Source organism: Papio anubis, chromosome 1, assembly GCF_008728515.1.
Source record: "Papio anubis isolate 15944 chromosome 1, Panubis1.0, whole genome shotgun sequence".
NCBI lineage: Eukaryota > Metazoa > Chordata > Mammalia > Primates > Cercopithecidae > Papio > Papio anubis.
The window spans coordinates 180,925,856-180,942,658 of record NC_044976.1 but is presented as its reverse complement, the minus strand read 5'-3'; the positions used below and the strand labels follow the sequence as shown (position 1 = coordinate 180,942,658).

General features: G+C 43.4%; 2 protein-coding genes across 5 annotated transcripts in view; one reads left to right on the top strand and one right to left on the bottom strand.

Annotated features, from left to right (window-relative positions):
* LOC101021550 (major histocompatibility complex class I-related gene protein) overlaps positions 1 to 16,803 on the top strand; it is a 31,907-nt gene that overhangs the window by 989 nt on the left and 14,115 nt on the right. Inside the window, exon 1 of one of the 4 annotated variants that reach the window (XM_017951666.3) lies at positions 9,197 to 9,974. The exons of 1 other annotated variant lie outside the window; for it this stretch is intronic. In XM_017951666.3, the coding sequence (XP_017807155.1) occupies positions 9,776 to 9,974 (199 nt within the window). In that variant the 5' untranslated portion in view covers positions 9,197 to 9,775. Of the gene's footprint in view, positions 1 to 9,196; positions 9,975 to 16,803 lie in introns of those variants that run through there. 2 more of the 4 variants (XM_009192209.4, XM_009192192.4) reach the window with 2 other exon arrangements.
* Positions 1 to 16,803, bottom strand: part of STX6 (syntaxin 6) — a 99,373-nt gene that overhangs the window by 74,387 nt on the left and 8,183 nt on the right. The window lies entirely within an intron of this gene.

Below are 16,803 nucleotides of genomic sequence, written 5' to 3'. Positions count from 1 at the left end.
CTCTTACAATGCGATAATTACTGCCATCATGCCCATTTTATAAATGAGAAATCTGAGACTCTGGGAGGGTAAATGACTTGCCCAAGGTCACCAGTCTGGAGATGGCACAGTCCTTGGAGCAACACAAACCCCGTTTAAACCTTGGCTCTATCGTTCAGCTCCTCATCTATAAAACATAAATAATAATAGCTAGTTCATGGGTTGTTGTGATAGTTAAATAAAAATGCGTGTAAACCTCAAGATCCCAAAGGACTAAGTTACTGAAGTCAGGAAAACCAGTAAGGACGCTGCTAAGGTCATGTGGCGTGAAGGGATGAGGGCCAGACCAGGATGACAGCGATTGAGAACAGAGAGGAAGGAGTGAATCTGACAGATGTTTCAAAAGGAAAACAAGACTAAACACCTAGACATGATGAGGGGCTGAATGGGTTTTGAGAGGGGAGAGAAGAGAGGTGAAAGCCAAAATCCCTGGAGGAGCGAACAATGGAAGACAGATGCAGGGAAAGGAAGCAGCGTCCAGTACTAGTGATGCTAATGTTTAGTGGGAGAAAAGTGTTTACTTAGTTGGGGAGGTGAAAATGGGTCATCGTTCATTCTTTCAACAAGCACATGTAAATTGAGGGGCAGGTGAGCATGGTGTTGAAGAGCCATCCTTGGAGCCCAATTGCTTGAGTTTAAATCTCAGTTCTGCTACTTCCTGATTGTTGCATCTCAGGCAAGCTGCTTAATCTCTCACTATCCTCAAGTGTGAAATAGACACTGTAATAACAGTATCTATTTTTTCTTTTCTCTTTTCTTTTTTTTTTTTTTTTCTTTTGAGACTGAGTCTCGCTCTGTCCCCCAGGCTGGAGTGCAGTGGTGCCATCTCGGCTCACTGCAAGCTCCGCCTCCCGAGTTTACGCCATTCTCCTGCCTCAGCCTCCTGAGTAGCTGGGACTACAGGCGCCCGCCACCACGCCCGGCTAATTTTTTGTATTTTTTAGTAGAGACGGGGTTTCACCTTGTTAGCCAGGATGGTCTCGATCTCCTGACCTCATGATCCACCCGCCTGGGCCTCCCAAAGTGCTGGGATTACAGGCGTGCGCCACCGCACCCGGCCCTAATAACCACTTCCTCATACAGTGTCATGAGGTGATGTGTGAAAAGTGCTTAAAACAGTGCCTGATAATGTGCTCCTACTGTGTGCTAAGCACTGAGGACACAGGCATGAACAAGGCTTGGTTCTTGCCTTCAAGGAACTGTCAGACTGGTGGGAGAGACAGGCTGGTGGGAGAGATGCACAGTGAGAGAAGGGCACAGGTTGCCATAGAAACAGCAACAAGATACCAGTATATTTGTGTGTTTCCGGGGCTGGGGCGAGGGGTTCCTAAGCAGTGACTAGAAGCAGCCAGGAAACAGGGGCCATGTTGCTGGAGTGGAAGGAAAAGGATGGGGGCAGCAGGAGCTAAGCTTGGAGGTGGACAGGGTCAGATTATCGGGGCCCTTGTTTGTGATGTTCAGAGTAGTGGATGCTTCCTATGGACAGTTGTCCATGGGGACTGAGGGAATGACAGGGTCAGATTGGCATTTGAGACAGATGCTTCAGTGTCTAGGTGGTCATGGTCCAGAGGAGGGGTGAGAGTATCCTGAGCTGGGCTCGTGGCAACTAAGGTGGAGAAGAGTGATGCATTTGAGACATACTTTAGGGGCAAAGTTAGTGGACTTGGTGACTGATTGGTTCAGCGTATGGAGGCATTGATGAAAGAAGAGAGAGGAAGGCTTCTGGAGTTGTAAGTGGGTAGTATTGGTTGCAACCATCAAGAAAGAGAGCACAAGAGGAGGATTTGATTTAGGGTGAATGTAAATTAGCTGTTAGCATGTCAGTTGTCCCCACCAAACAGTAAACTGCTGGAGGGACAGGATACTACGTTAATGTTATTACCACCTAAGTGCCTGTTATGTCCTCTTATTATCTATTCCATGAATTTCTTAATTGGACCACATGTGACAGGTCAGAGTTTTATACGTAGTAATAGAAGATAGAGGACAGAAACTTGGGAAATTCCCATAATTAGGGGATTTAGAAAAAGCACCAACAATGGAGATAGTGGAATGTCGAGATATAAAATGTGTGTGTGTGTTTGTGTGTGTGTGTGGTGTTCCTTTCTTTAATGTGTCACCCTCCTTTACCCTCTATTGAGTTAGACCTTGGCCTCTGCTGCCCCCAACGAAAGGGAAGCTATGGCTAAAATGCAAGGAGAAACAAAGGGAGTTATTTCTCTCTTCTTCTTCTTTTTTTTTTTTTTCATTTAATAGGACCCACGTCCTAGCATAAACAATAGCTTGGGAAGAATACTCAGCAAAAAGCCATCTCTTCCCACACCCCTACCCCTACCCCATCCCCAACCCAAAAGAATAATTCAAATTTCTCAGGGAGTAAAAAATCAAAACAGTGGTTGTCTTGGGGGAGAGAGTTTGACTGGGAAGGGAAACTTTCTTGGGTACTAGAAATTGTGTGTTACATGAGACGGAGTGTGTGTTACATGAGAGTGTCATTTGTCAGAACTCCTCAAACCGAAACTCTTAATTGGACTTAACTTCTGTTCATTTTTCTGGGGGAGGTTGACATGCCAACACTGAGCTTTCTGTAGAGTTCTGAGCGGGCAGCCAGGAGAACCTCTGGTTCCTGAGTGAGTCTCCAAAGTTAGGAGAGTGAATGAGGAAGGCAGCACACTGGGTCCTGCAATGCATCTTCTGCAGAAATAAGGAGATGGCAACACAGAGAATAAGGCACAGGCAGCCAAATGAGCTGAGGATCCGAAAGGAGCAAGCCATGTCGCTGGGGATGCCAGGATAGACCTGAGAGGGATTGCAGTGGGTAGTCACCCCTGCCCCTAGAAGCTGCGGGAATGCCATGACACCCCCTATAAGGGGATCTCCCCTACTCTAAAATGAAATAATGACACTCAGCCTGTTCCCTCACTAGGTTGTTGTAAGGAACAACTGGATCATATGTTGGAATAATTTTTTATTTTTTAAATTTTAATTATGAGGCCAGACACCGTGGCTCACGCCTGTAAATCCCAGCATTTTGGGAGGCCGAGACAGGCAGATCACAAGGTCAAGAGATCAAGACTATCCTGGCCAACATGGTGAAACCCTGTCTCTACTAAAAATACAAAATTAGTTGGGCTTGGTGGTACATGCCTGTAGTCCCAGCTACTTGGGAGGCTGAGGCAGGAGAATTGCTTGAACCTGGGAGGCAGAGGTTGCAGTGAGCCGAGATCGCACCACTGCCCTCCAGCCTGGCAACAGAGTGAGACTCCATCTCAAAAAAAAAAAAAAATTTAATTGTGGTAAAATACACATAACATAAAATTTACTATCTTAACCATGTTTAAGTGTACAATTCAGTAGTGTTAAATATATTTGCCTTCTTGTGCAACCAATGTCCAGAACTCTTTTCATCTTGCAGAACTGAAACTCTATACCCATTAAACAACTCCCCATTCTCCCCCAACAATCTCTGGTAACCACCGTTCTACTGTGTGTCTGTATGAATTTGACTACTCTGGGTACCTCATATAAGTGGAATCATACAGGGTCTGACTTTTTATTATTTGCTTCTTTCAGTTAGCATGATATCTTCAGGTTCATTCATTCATTCTGCATATTGCAGAATTTCCTTCCTTTGTAAGCCTGGCTAATATTCCATTGAATATATACCACATTGTGCTTGTCCATTCATCTATCAGTGGACACTTGGCTTTCTTTTACCTTTTGGCTATAATGAATAATGCTGATATGAACACAGGTGTACAAATATCTCTTTGAGACCCTGCTTTCCATTATTTTGGATATATACACAGAAGTGGAACTGCTGGATAATATGGTAATTCTATTTTAAATTTTTTTGAAGAACAGTCATATTGTTTTCCATAGTGACTGCACCATTTTACATTCCTACTAAAAGACACAGGCATTCCAATTTCTTCACATCTTCATCAACACTTGTTATTTTCTAGGTTTTCTCTTCCCTTATCGTAGTTTTACTAATGGGTGTGAGGTGGTATCTCACTATGGTTTTGATTCACATTTCTTTAATAATTAGTGATGTTAAGCACCTATTCATGTGGTTATTGGCCATTTGTATATCTGTTTTGGGGGGTGGGGAGAAATGTCTATTCAAGTCCTTTGCCCGTTTTTGATTGGGTTGTTTTGTTTTTGTTGAGTTCACCCTAAATCCTTCTTGAAACAAGGTAAAGAAAGGGAGAAAAGTGTCAACATAGATGTAAGGTATCATACTCTTCATCATTATCCAACCTTTTAGAAACCCTGATATGCACGTACATGTTCCAGAACATTCCAGGAAATATTCACTTCTGTTAAATTCCATTGATCTGGCTATGACTGTCTATGTTTCCTACCTCCAACCACAGAAAATATCCATACACATATCGAAAACACACTGGTCATGATTTATTTCCTCTTCTTGTTTGTTACCAACACCTCCACCATTGTCACCCTCTACACACTGATTTAAAATAAACAAGGAGGAATTCCAGTCAGTTTACATATTCAGCACTAAGAAATGATGGAGAATTTATGGAACATCCATTTGGTGGTCATTAGAAATATTGTTTAAAAGTGTGTAATGACATAGGAATGGCTTGAGTAAAAATAGCAAGACACAAAATTATACATATGATACAATTTCAGCTCTGTTCTTTCTTATACATTGAAATGTTTTGGTACATAGAAAATTTTTACACGTAGAAAAAAGAAATGTATTTAAAGTTTGTCAACTACTACAATGAAATATTTACTTGGATAATCAGAAATACAAAAAGTTTTTAAAAAAGAAGAGAAAAATTAATAAAAAAGAAGTTAAAAGCCAAGTGACCACATATGAAAAAGTACATCAAAAGTTAGCAGTTTTCATCCTGAGCAACATGGCAAAACCCCATCTCTACAAAAAAATCCAAAAATTAGCTAAGTGTAGTGGCTCATGCCTATGGTCCCAGCTACCCGTGAGGGTGAGGTGAGAGGATCACTTGAGCCAGGAGGCAGAGGTTGTGTGAGCCATGTTCACACCACCGCACTCCAGCCTAGGTGACAGTGAGACCCTGTCTCAAAAAAAAAAAAAAAAATTTAAATCCTTTTTAGAATAAGGCAAGTTAGGAAGGTATGACTGAATGGAAATTGATAAGTACTAAAAAGCTGAAATACATTATTGGAATTCAGTGCATTTCTTGACAAGACAGTGGATTTGAACCACTGTAGTAAGGGGAGGTATGTTCTTTAGCATCCTTTGTGAATTTAACTATGTATAAGGAAAGAAAAAATCAACTCTGTGTTGGCAAACTGGTTCATTGCCATAATAGTACTAGTGATTGCTAATGTTTATGTACTATGTACCAGGCATTGTGCTAAGTGACTGATATGGTTGGGCTGTGTCCCCAACCAAATCTCATCTTGAATTCTCTTGTGTTGTGGTGGGAGGGACCTGGTGGGAGGTAATTGAATAGTGGAGGCAGGTCTTTCCTGTGCTGTTCTCGTGATAGTGAGTAAGTCTCATGAAATCTGACAGTATTATAAAGGGGAGTTTCCCTACACAAGCTCCTCTCTGCCTGCTGCCATCCACGTAAGATGTGACTTGCTCTTACTTGACTTCAGCCATGATTGTGAGGCCTCCCCAGCCATGTGAAACTATAAGTCCAATAAACCTCTTTCTTTTGTAAATTGCCCAGTCTTGGGTATGTCTTTGTCAGCAGTGTGAAAACAGACATATACGGTGACACACATGCACTATCTTCAGAGGCTCCAGAATCCCCATATGGGGCAGGTTTGAGAATGTAATTTGGTTGGAGAGCAGGGCTAAGGGACTTGAGGTGGCATAGGAGACCCACTGTCTTTTCTTAAACTATAGGTTTATTTGGAATTGCTTAAGAGAGCTGATGGCGATTATGCATGTGTAGTAATAGTGCTCTAAAGCCCCAAAAAGTGACAAGTCACTTCTTGGTTCCACCACTGCTGATTTCATTGAATCCTCACAATAATCCAGTAAGGCAAAATCGGTTATTACTCCCATTTTCTACATGAGAAATCCCAGACTTAGAGAAGTTAATAATTTGGTTAAAGGTCACATAGGTAGGAAATGTCAGAGCCTCATTTGAAAATAAGTCGGACTCCTGAACCCATGTTCTTTGCTACGGTATTCTACTCCCATTCGTACAAGGACTAGCCTTGGCCAAAAGTTGGCAAATGGATTTTACCTACCCACAGAAAATGGCTCAGATCAGACTCGACACACACACACACACACACACACACACGCACACTCTTCTACTGAATTAAAAAAGAAATAGCCAAGGGGAAACTACTGATTAAATATAATAAAATATATTATGTTGAAAACAACATTATTTAACAAACAAGACCTTTTCACTAACTTGATAATTCATCATTTGGTTTTCGAGGATGAATTGCACTGACTACAAATGAGTCAGATTCCTCAGAAGGGTCTTAAAATACATATAATAAATCAGGTATTAAAAAGCCAAACACATAAAGGGATTTGTGATGAACAGGATAAGCACAACCCACTCTGAAAAGTGCGGCCTGAGATTTAAGTTTAGACTATTGCTCAAAGGGGAGGCTTGTTTTTCCACAAAGAGAATGCAAGGGATTCTCCCTACCTCAGTGCCCCCCAGCTTAGTGGGGCAGTCTTACCTGTCCTTGAAGATCTTGGTCGCAATTGGATCTATTAAAAATTTTAAGGACTATTAAAGCTATGCTATTAAAAACTGCATATTAATGTTGGAAAACATCAATTTGAAAAGAATTTACAAAGCACTATTAGGATGTAAAACCCTTTTTTGGTAAAATGAACAAATAAAGATATGCTTATATGCAGAAATATGTAGTCAGCAAAACCACTGAAAAGAAATACACTAAAATATGTTAACAGCAAATTTTTTTCCTCCCTTCTCTTCCCTTCCCTTCCCATCTCTCCTTCCTTCCTTCCTTCCTTCCTTCCTTCCTTCCTCCTTCCTTCCTTCCTTCCCTCCTCCCTCCCTCTCCCTCCCCTCCCTCCTTCCTCCTTCCTTCCTCCTCCTTCACTTGTTGCCACAGGTAGTGCAGCATGATCTCAGCTGGATCAGCTCCTGACCTCCCAGGCCTGCTTCCTCCCACCTCTCAGCCTCCCCTGAGGCTGAGGATCAGCAGGCCATGGGTGCACCCCACACCTGGCTAATTTTGCATTTTAGTAGAGATGGGGGTTTCACCATGTTGCCCAGGCTGGTCTTGAACTCCTGGGCTCAAGCAATCCGCCCACCTCAGCCTCCCAAAGTGTTGGGATTACAGGTGTGAGCCACCATGCCCGGCCAACAGCAATTTTTCCGATGTTCTGATGGGTGATTTTTATCTTATTACTCTCTGGTTTTTTGTGTGTATTTGCCTGGTATTCTGGATTAAATTTACTAATTTGCAATTAGAATAAAATGACTTAAAATGAAAGACATTGGTCAGGTGTGGTGGCTCACGCCTGTAATCCCAGCACTTTGGGAGGCCGAGGTGGGTGGATCACATGAGGTCAGGAGCTTGAGACCAGCCTGGCCACACATGGCAAAACCTCATCTCTCTACTATAAAGACAGAAGTAAGCCGGTGGTGTGGCGATCTGTAACCCCAGCTACTTGGGAGGCTGAGTCAGGAGAATTGCTTGAATCCGGGAGGTGGAGGTTGCAGTGAGCCGGGATGGTACCTTCATATTAGATTTCAGCCTGGGTGACAGAGGAAGATTCCATGTTTCAAAAGACATCATAAGCATACCTACTTTTTTTTTTTTTTTTTTGAGACAGAGTTCCGCCTCTGTCACCCAGGCTGGGGTGCAGTGGCCGATTTCAGCTCACTGCTCTGCCTCCCGGGTTACGCATTCTCCTGCCTCAGCCTCCCGGTAGCTGGACTATACAGGCCGCCACCTCAGCCCGCTAAGTTTCTTTGTATTTTTAGTAGAGACGGGGTTTCACCTCACAGCCAGGATGGCCCCATCTCCTGACCTCGTGATCTGGCCTGCCTCGGCCTCCCAAAGTCTGGGATTACAGGCTTGAGCCACCGCGCCCGGCCCCCATACCTACTTTTTAACGTCAGTACAGCAGGTTATGGTATGGAATGCATTTTTGGAACAAGATATTAACAAAAATTCAAAGGAACAAATACACGGCCATGGAATTCCAGTACTAAGAGACATTTGGGAATATTGGGGGAGTTTTCCAAAAGAGGGACCCAGGTGACCATATTTGTTAATAACAAAAGGAAACAGAAAGAAAAGGAAGAGAGAAGTACAAAGATCTGAGAAGAGAAGGTGCCAGGGGCTGCTGAGATATGGCCAAATGTTAATTTCATTATTTGGCTTCTTATTTTATTCTGGGTAAAGGTAGACCTATTAGTTTCCTGTTGCCACCATAATAAATTACCACTAACTTAGTGGCCTTGAGCAACGCAAATTTATTCTTTCAAAGTTCTGGAGGACAGAAGTCCAAAAATGTGTTTTATCAGCCGAAATCAAAGTGTCGTGTTCCTTCTGGAGGCTCTAAGGAGAATCTCTTCCTTCTCTTTTCTAGTTCTAGAGGCCATCTGTGTTCCTTGGCTCATGTCCTTCTTTCAGCAATGGCATCACTCTGACCTTTGCTTCCATTGTCACATCTCCTCAACTCTGACCCTTTTGCCTCCCTCTAACAAGGCCCCTCTGATTACACTGGGCGCACCAGATTATTCAGGATAGCCTCTTTGTCTCAAGATCCTTAATTTAATCATATCTGCCAAGGGTTTGGTTTTGTTTTGTTTTTGCCATTTAAGGTAACATATCCACAGGTTCTGGGGATTAGGACGTGGACATCTTTGAGGCAGACATTTCCCAACCTACCATACAAGGAAACCAGTAGGTAAGGTTCTACTACCTACTAAATGCATCATAAACAGCACTTCTTCTAATCCTTCAACAACTCTGTGAAATATATGACAGAATTTGCTTTTAAAGTTGAAGAAATCAAGCCTTGGTGCAATTTGCGATTTTGCCCATGGTTAAATAGTGGGGAGGCAAACCCAGGTCCCTGAACCCAGCTCAAGCCTGCCTGCCTCATGGCCCTGCCTCCATTCACCTCTCCCCTTCATGTCTACTTCCTCTTTCCTGTCTGGGCCTGTTCCCCAGCTCCCTGGACAAGCTTAAGCTGCTGTTTTCTAGCTTGTCATGTGCTCCTGATGACAGTGTAGCCACAGGTTGATCTTAGCGTTGCTGATTGAGCGAGCTGAGTGGCTGTCCCTCAGAATCTTCTCTTAGGCCTTTCTCTTGCCTTCCTTTATTCAGTAAGTGTTTTGAGCTTATTGTGCTGGGTGCTAGAGTAGCAGGGAGGACAGACCTAAGCTGAAGATTACAGGACAATCTAAGTGACACCTGCTATCTCAGACATAGAGACTACAGCATCATAGGGAGCCAGAGCAGGGAGTTCCAAGCACTGGGAACTGTGTGACTCTTTCTTATTGACCCTTAAGCAAAAACCTAAGCTCCAGGGAAGCAGAGGCAGCAGCTTGAGCTCCCTGATTGACCAGATACGATTAATCTTTGTTTCTCTGTGCTTTGAACATGACTGTGCTCCATAAATATTAAAAAGTTGGGAAGAGGGGTGAAGACAGATACACCAAAAGGAGCAAACAGTGTCTGAAACCAGCAAAGGGTTAAAAGTTACCAAAGAAGGTGCTCATGCTTTCGTTTTGTCTTTTTTTTAACCTAGCAACTGATGACATTGCATATTTTCCGCTGTTCTTATTGGGAGAAGGCCCTGTGTGTCACTCAGTTGCTAAATCACCCAAGAGGTTCTCAGAAGGGACCTGTCAGTTTTAGGTTTAAAGAACCCAGAAAGAGAAGGACTATAGGGGAACTGATGGTGTTCCTGTTACCTCTCGTCGTTGTAGTAATGGTGAAGCACAGCGATTCCCGTGAGTATCCCATGTTCTTTTCTCTCCTAACTCCAAGTTGAGGCAGCCTAGAAGGAACAGCTTTTCTTCCTAAAACTTGTGGCGAAAAACATAGAAGCCGGGGGCAGAAAAGTGTATGTATTACACTCAGGACTCCAGGAGCAATGGACTACCTGAACAGTTTCCCGGTTCATATTTGTAAGATTTTGATATCACCACCTTCTGAGGGAGGGGGTTCTAGAAAGACTCTGGAACGTCCCCACTTTCCCTCTGAGCATGGCCTCCTTTCTTTTCTGCTCATATTTTTTCTTTTACTTGTTTTTCTCCTCTTTTCTAACTTCCAGAGTCTCATGAGGATGTAGTCAGAGTTTCAGGGGCGTTAACAGTGGAGCAGATCCATTGTTCAGGTTTATTTATGTTTTCCCTCCTCAACACAAGCCCTACCTGTAACAAAAGATCCAAGAAAGATAAAACCATGGCTCTGGCTTTGTTTACTGGCAGTGAGAAATATTAATCAAGTAGAAGGGAGAGTTTTTCACTGGGGAGCTCAAGTCACTGGGGAAGCAAATGCCTTCTGTTGCCTCAAATAGGCGAAAAGGCCCATGGGCTAGAACCACCAGGCTTCTCTGCCCTAGGCACCTGCTCTCTGGGCTGAGGACTGGTATTGGTGGGCAGTGTACCACCAGTAGACTTGGCCACCACCATAGGTGTGACTGATGGACATGAGAGGAAGGAGTTCTTTCAAATCACCCATGCACATAGAAAGTGGAATGATTGACAATGGAGATTTGGAAGGGCGAGGGGGGTGGATGATGAGAAATTATTTAATAGGTACAATGTGTGTTACTTGGGTGATGGATACCTTAAAGCCCCAACTTGACCACTACACAGTCTATGCTATAATAAAATTGCACGTTTACATCGTAAACTTACACAAATTAAAAAATTTAAAAATAATATGGCTGGGAGTGGTGGCTTACACCTGTAATCCTAGCACATTGGGAGGCCAAGGCAGGCGGATCACTTGAGGTCAGGAGTTTGAAACCAGCTTGGCCATCATGGTGAAACCCCATCTCTACTAAAAATACAAAAAATTAGTTGGGCATGGTGGTGCATGCCTGTGATCCCAGCTACTCGGGAGACTGAGACAGGAGAATCGCTTGAACCCAGGAGGCAGAGGTTGCAGTGAGCTGAGATCATGCCACTGCACTCCAACCTGGGTGATGGAGTGAGACTCCCTCTCAAAAAAAAAAAAAAAAAAAAAAAAATTCCATGTGTTAATTGTTCAAATATTGATTGATGGCCTACTATGTGCCAGGCACTTTGCAGGATATGGCAGCAAACAAGACAGACATAGTCTCTGCTTCCATGAAAATTTAATCCAGAAAGTCTCATCATTTATGGGAAAGATTGGGGGTGAGGGTAAGAGGCAGAAGATGAAAGAGGAAAGGAAGAGGGAGGTAAACGGTGATATTTTTGGAAGTAAAAAAGCTTATATATTACCTACATGTGATTCTCAAAGAGCTCTCCAATAATATGGAATAATATTCCTTAAACATATTGTCTCCTATGACAATCTCACTATTTGTGGTAGGTGAAGAAAATATCCCCATTTAAAGATGAGGTCTAGATTTTTCTCTAGGCCTAGAGAGTGACCACATTCAACATAAGGAGCAACCTGAAGGAGACTGCAGATCTTCCGGCCCTCGGTCCAGGGCTGTTCCACAATGTCACTGCACCTCTGGGTGTGAAGACTTGTCACTTTGGTAATTGGGGGGACAGGAAATAAAACAAGTAAGTTATAAAGGCAAGGGAAGGTGACTTGGTGCTGGCTGTTCTCTTTTGACTTCTTAGAGTGCGTCCTTCTGTGTTCTGTTCTGTGTCCTTGAGGCTGACTGCTAGACTGCATCACCTAGATTCTCTTGCAAACTGATTTGTGCTTGGGTTCACACAATGGGAGACACTGAAGGGAGAGAGGTCAGAGAGCAGGGAGGAAAGAGAGGCTGGGATACATCTTTCTTGCTCCTTCCCCACTTTCGGTAATGTCTTTGGCAGTAGCTGTGTTCTTCTGTAATGCTGTCTTTCCTAAATAACCCGTTCTTCATGGTTCTAGCTCCCATTGGGCTTCAGTAACAGTATTTGCTGTTCTTCTGTCTTAAGCCCTAGGGGTGATAATGGCTTCCCATAGTTGTAAGCCTGCGGGTGCCCATCATCCTTGCTTGTTCCTTTAACCTTGACCATATCTCTGCAAGGAGTCCCATTAAGGTCTCCTCACATGACCCATCTGGCTTGAAGGCTGTTTCCTGCTAGGACCCTAACTGAACATTCCTGGGCTTTGAGGGACACTGGCTGGGAAAGGATGAGATTATGAAAAAAGACCTGGTCTACTTGGTATTTATGCCTAGTGCTAGCCCTGAATGGGAGCTATATACCAGTAATAGATGGGGAAACACAGGAGGAGATACTGAAGTGTTGTGGGCATACTCCAGGAAATGTCAACATAACTCCAATATCACTTTCAGTGTGTTGCTTTCATCGACTCCATAGCCTGCAGTTGACTCCTCCTTCCTTTGTGCTCCCGTAGCTCCTGTTCACAGTTCTATAATTTTCCATTTACAAAAATCTTCCCTTTGAGGCTCTCCTTAAAGACAGAAAGAGATATCTTCATTTTCTTCTTATTTCTCTGGTACTACCTAGTGCCCAACAGGCACTTAGTAAATGTTTGCTGGGTGAATTTATGTTCAGAGGTAATATCCCTAAGAAATCACAGTTATTTGACTCGGAGCCGTAGAAATCTTGGGCAGTAATAATGACTGCAAATTCAAAACTGTGGCTTACTGTAGTTGCAGGATTTGTATTAAAAAGGTGTTTCGTGCTTTTACAACTCATCTTGTTCTTCATTTCAGCCTGCGTGAAACTGTGAATAGGTGATATGGGTGGGTGTAATCAGACTGGGGGCTGGCATGAGATTTCTCATTCATAGCCATATGTGGTTTGTGTGTTTCATCTTGACATAACCAAGGTCAGTCTCTTGATATTACTCATAATTTTATGGCTGTATCAATCTGCTATATCAATCTACTTCATGAATGGTGGAGTCCTTCACAGGCAAGGTCTGATGATGGATAAGCTCCCTACGCTGCCAACTGGGCTAGTGTTAAAAAACAGACTTGCATATTATCTGCTTAGAAGTGACCTTGAGTTCAAAGAGTTAACATGAGAAAATATGGGCGTTTTCTACAGACTTTATTAGATAGACTTCAGTCTGTTTCCATGGAGCTGTTGCCAAGGTACAGGCCATAGAAATTTCTCCAAGACAATGTTTCACTTCCTTAAGGCCCTCTTCTTAATTGGCATTGAATCTATCTAAATTTGAGAAATTCAACTAATTTGTAAATTTTTCTTTTCACTAGTTGAAATAGCTGCCTATCCTCACTTGACGGGAATCCTCCTACCCCACAGTATTGCTAAGAACTGGAGGGAAGGAACCTAAGTTAAAGATCGAACACATGACTCTTTGAACACTTATTTTAGGGAACTCAAATTGAAACAGATGACAAAGGATGTTTTTTCTGATGTCTGAATTTATATTTATTGGGGAAAATCTTTGAAGAGTGTACATATTAAGTCACATTTTGTTATAACTTCAAAGGATCATTTTAGAAGACTAAAATTTATAGAATTGGGATTTTCAGGGAGACATGAGACATATAGTCATCATTGTGTACAGAGAGTACTGAGGGAAAAACGACAGCAGAGCTCATTCATTCCTTTTCCAAAACTCCACATGGTCCTACAGGGCTCACTTCCTTACTCCGTTCACATCTCTGCTCAGATGCCACCTGCTGTGGTCCCTCTATCTAAAAGATCAGGCCTCCTCTCCACTCTCTCTTTTCTCTGCTTTACTTTTCTTCATAACCTTTATCTCCACCTGACCTTGTATTATATATGCATTTATTGGCGATCTCCTGTCTAGAAATTAGCTCAGAGGGCTGGGACTTTCATGTGTTCCAGCAGCTAGGACTGTGCTTCCAGCAACTAGGACTGTGCTTACTGGACATTCAGAAAAGAATAAACCTATATGAAGTGAGACACTGGCAACCTTCAAAAGGGTAGCCTTAGAAAAGTAGCTCACAAGCCAAACTTGTCACAGTCACCACTTTTATGCTTTCAGTAAATTCCTGTAGTTAGACAAGTCATTAGGAGAGGGGACTAATGGTTCTTGCTGCACATAGAACCATCCATAAACATGGTCTGAGATGTGTCCAAAGGTCCCCTTAACTAAAAACATCGCCACCTACTTCTCCCCTCATTCCCACGATGCTCGAAATTCCAAAGAGTAGTTCCCAGGAATCATCATCATTTTGACCTTATTAAGGCATTGGACTGCTTGAGAGAGCCAGCAAATAATCAGACTGTGTTGACCTGGTTATCCAATCAGGACTCACGGCCACCTGTGTGTAGGAAGGTCTGGAGCCTGTGGCCCCAGGGACTGGGCAATCAGAGGCAGTGAGTCATCCTTGACACAAGGGGGCGGGAGAGAGCAGTGATAATCCAGGGGCTGGAAGCCTGAGACAGCCTGGCCTAGGAGGCGCCCCCTACACTAGGGAGAGTTGGGTAGTCTTAAGGTAGAGGGACTTCCCATGGAGAGATCACAGTGTGATTCCTGGTTCCTTCACTTATGGATTCTAAGGATGATCTTGGGCAATTAATATCTCTGCACCTGTTTTCTTTTCTTTTCTTTTTCTTTGTTTTGAGATGGAGTTTTGCTCTTTTTGCCCAGGCTAGAGTACAACGGCACGATCTCGGCTCACTGCAACCTCCGCCTCTGGGGTTCAAGCGATTCTCCTGCCTCAGCCTCCCGAGTAGCTGGGATTACAGGCATGCGCCACCACACCCAGCTAATTTTTTGTAATTTTAGTAGAGACAGGATTTCTCCATGTTGGCCAGGCTGGTCTTGAACTCCTGACCTCAGGTGATCCACCCGCCTTGGCCTCCCAAAGTGCTGGGATTACAGGTGTGAGCCACCATACCCGGCCTCTCTGCACCTATTTTCTATCTGTGGGTTGGAATTATAAGACCTACCTCAAAGGTTTGTTAGAAGAATAAGTGAAACCCGTGTTTATTAAGGACTTAGAATGGTACCTAACACGAGGTACGTGCTCAAGAAACAAATGCAGTTGTGATGACGATGATTAAGATGCTGCTGCCCTTTATGCCTCATTGAAAGCCCATCTGATCTGCCACCTTCTCCTTGGAACATTTCCCAGTGGATCCCTTCTCATGGGACCACGGTCTCTCTTCTCCGACTGGCTGGAGCACTCCATTGGTATTCTTTTCTGGCACTTGCTGCTTGTTGCTGTGTGTGGTGGCATTGCATTTGTTATGTGCTTTAGCTCCCCAGTAATACTGTAAGTTCCTGGAGGAAAGGGCTGGTATCTGATTTGTTCTTCTCTTCTTAACATTGACTTGAATTCCTTGTACATAATAGACACTAAATAGATAAGAATTACCCACATGAGGCTGGGTGCAGTGGCTCACGCCTGTAATCCCAACACTTTGGGAGGCTGAGGCGGGTGGATCACCTGAGGTCAGGAGTTCGAGACCAGCCTAACCAACATGGTGAAACCCCGTCTCTACTAAAAATAGAAAAATTAGCTGAGTGTGGTAGTGGGCGCCTATAATCCCAACTACTCGGGAGGCTGAGGCAGGAGAATCGCTTGAACCCGGGAGGCGGAGGTTGCAGTGAGCCAAGATCATGCCATTGCACTCCAGCCTGGGTGTCACAGTGAGACTCTGTCTAAAAAAAAAAAAAAAAAAAAAGAAAAGAAAAGAAAGAAAGAAAAAAAATTGCCCTCATGGATGAATGTGTGAAAATACTTTATCAATTATTTTACAATCCAGTGATTTTCACATTCTTTTGTAAGAATGGCCCAACTGGTTAACAGACAGGTTAAAGGGAACATGATTTAGAACTATCAAGTAGCCATTGCACCTGGCCTAAGAGCTGTTTGGTTGTGTTGTTCTGGTTCTCCAGCACTATCTGTCAGAAGCTGATGAGACGGGGCAGGAGATGCCCTTTGAGAAGTAGCTTGACTGGCTTAGACAGAAGACCAAATTCTAAATTGTATATTTCAGCTTAATAAGTGAGTTGGTGCTGACGATCTGTTCATCGAAAGGGAGAGAGAGACTTAATTTCAAAATTATTAGGGCAAGAAAAGAGAAATGGAAGATTAGATCAAATGATATGAAATTACCATTTTTGTAGGTCAAATATTGGCCTTTCCAAATGATTCGAAATCTGATTGTCTCTGCCACAAATCCTGGTCGGATATAAATTATCACAAGGTTTAATGTACTATGAGAGAGAGGGTACCTGGACTTTTCCTCATCTTTTCTGTTGTGAGTTATTGACTGAACATGTGTCAATCAACTTCCCACCACAGCAGAGGTAACATTTTAAAAGCCCAGCCAGGAGCAAGCATGACTTGTTCCTGTGGAGGCACCAGATGGGTAACTGGGCCCATGGCAAATGAAGAGGAGAAGGCTGTGATGTCCTGGATCAGAGCCACGCTGGGCTGAACCAGTGGTGGATGGGTGTGACTGACGGAGCAAGTCCAGCCTTTCGGGGCCTGGACTTTGAAGTCAAGGCTGGCTGGTGGAGAACAACTGTTTCAAAACCAAGAATCAGAATTAGATTGAAGTTGAAAAAAAAAAAAAAAAAAGGAAAGACACAGCCAGGCACAGTGCCTCATACCTGTAATCCCAGCACTTTGGGAGGTCAAGGCAGGGGGAATCATGAGGCAGGAGTTCAAGACCAGCCTGGCCAACATGGTGAAACCACATATCT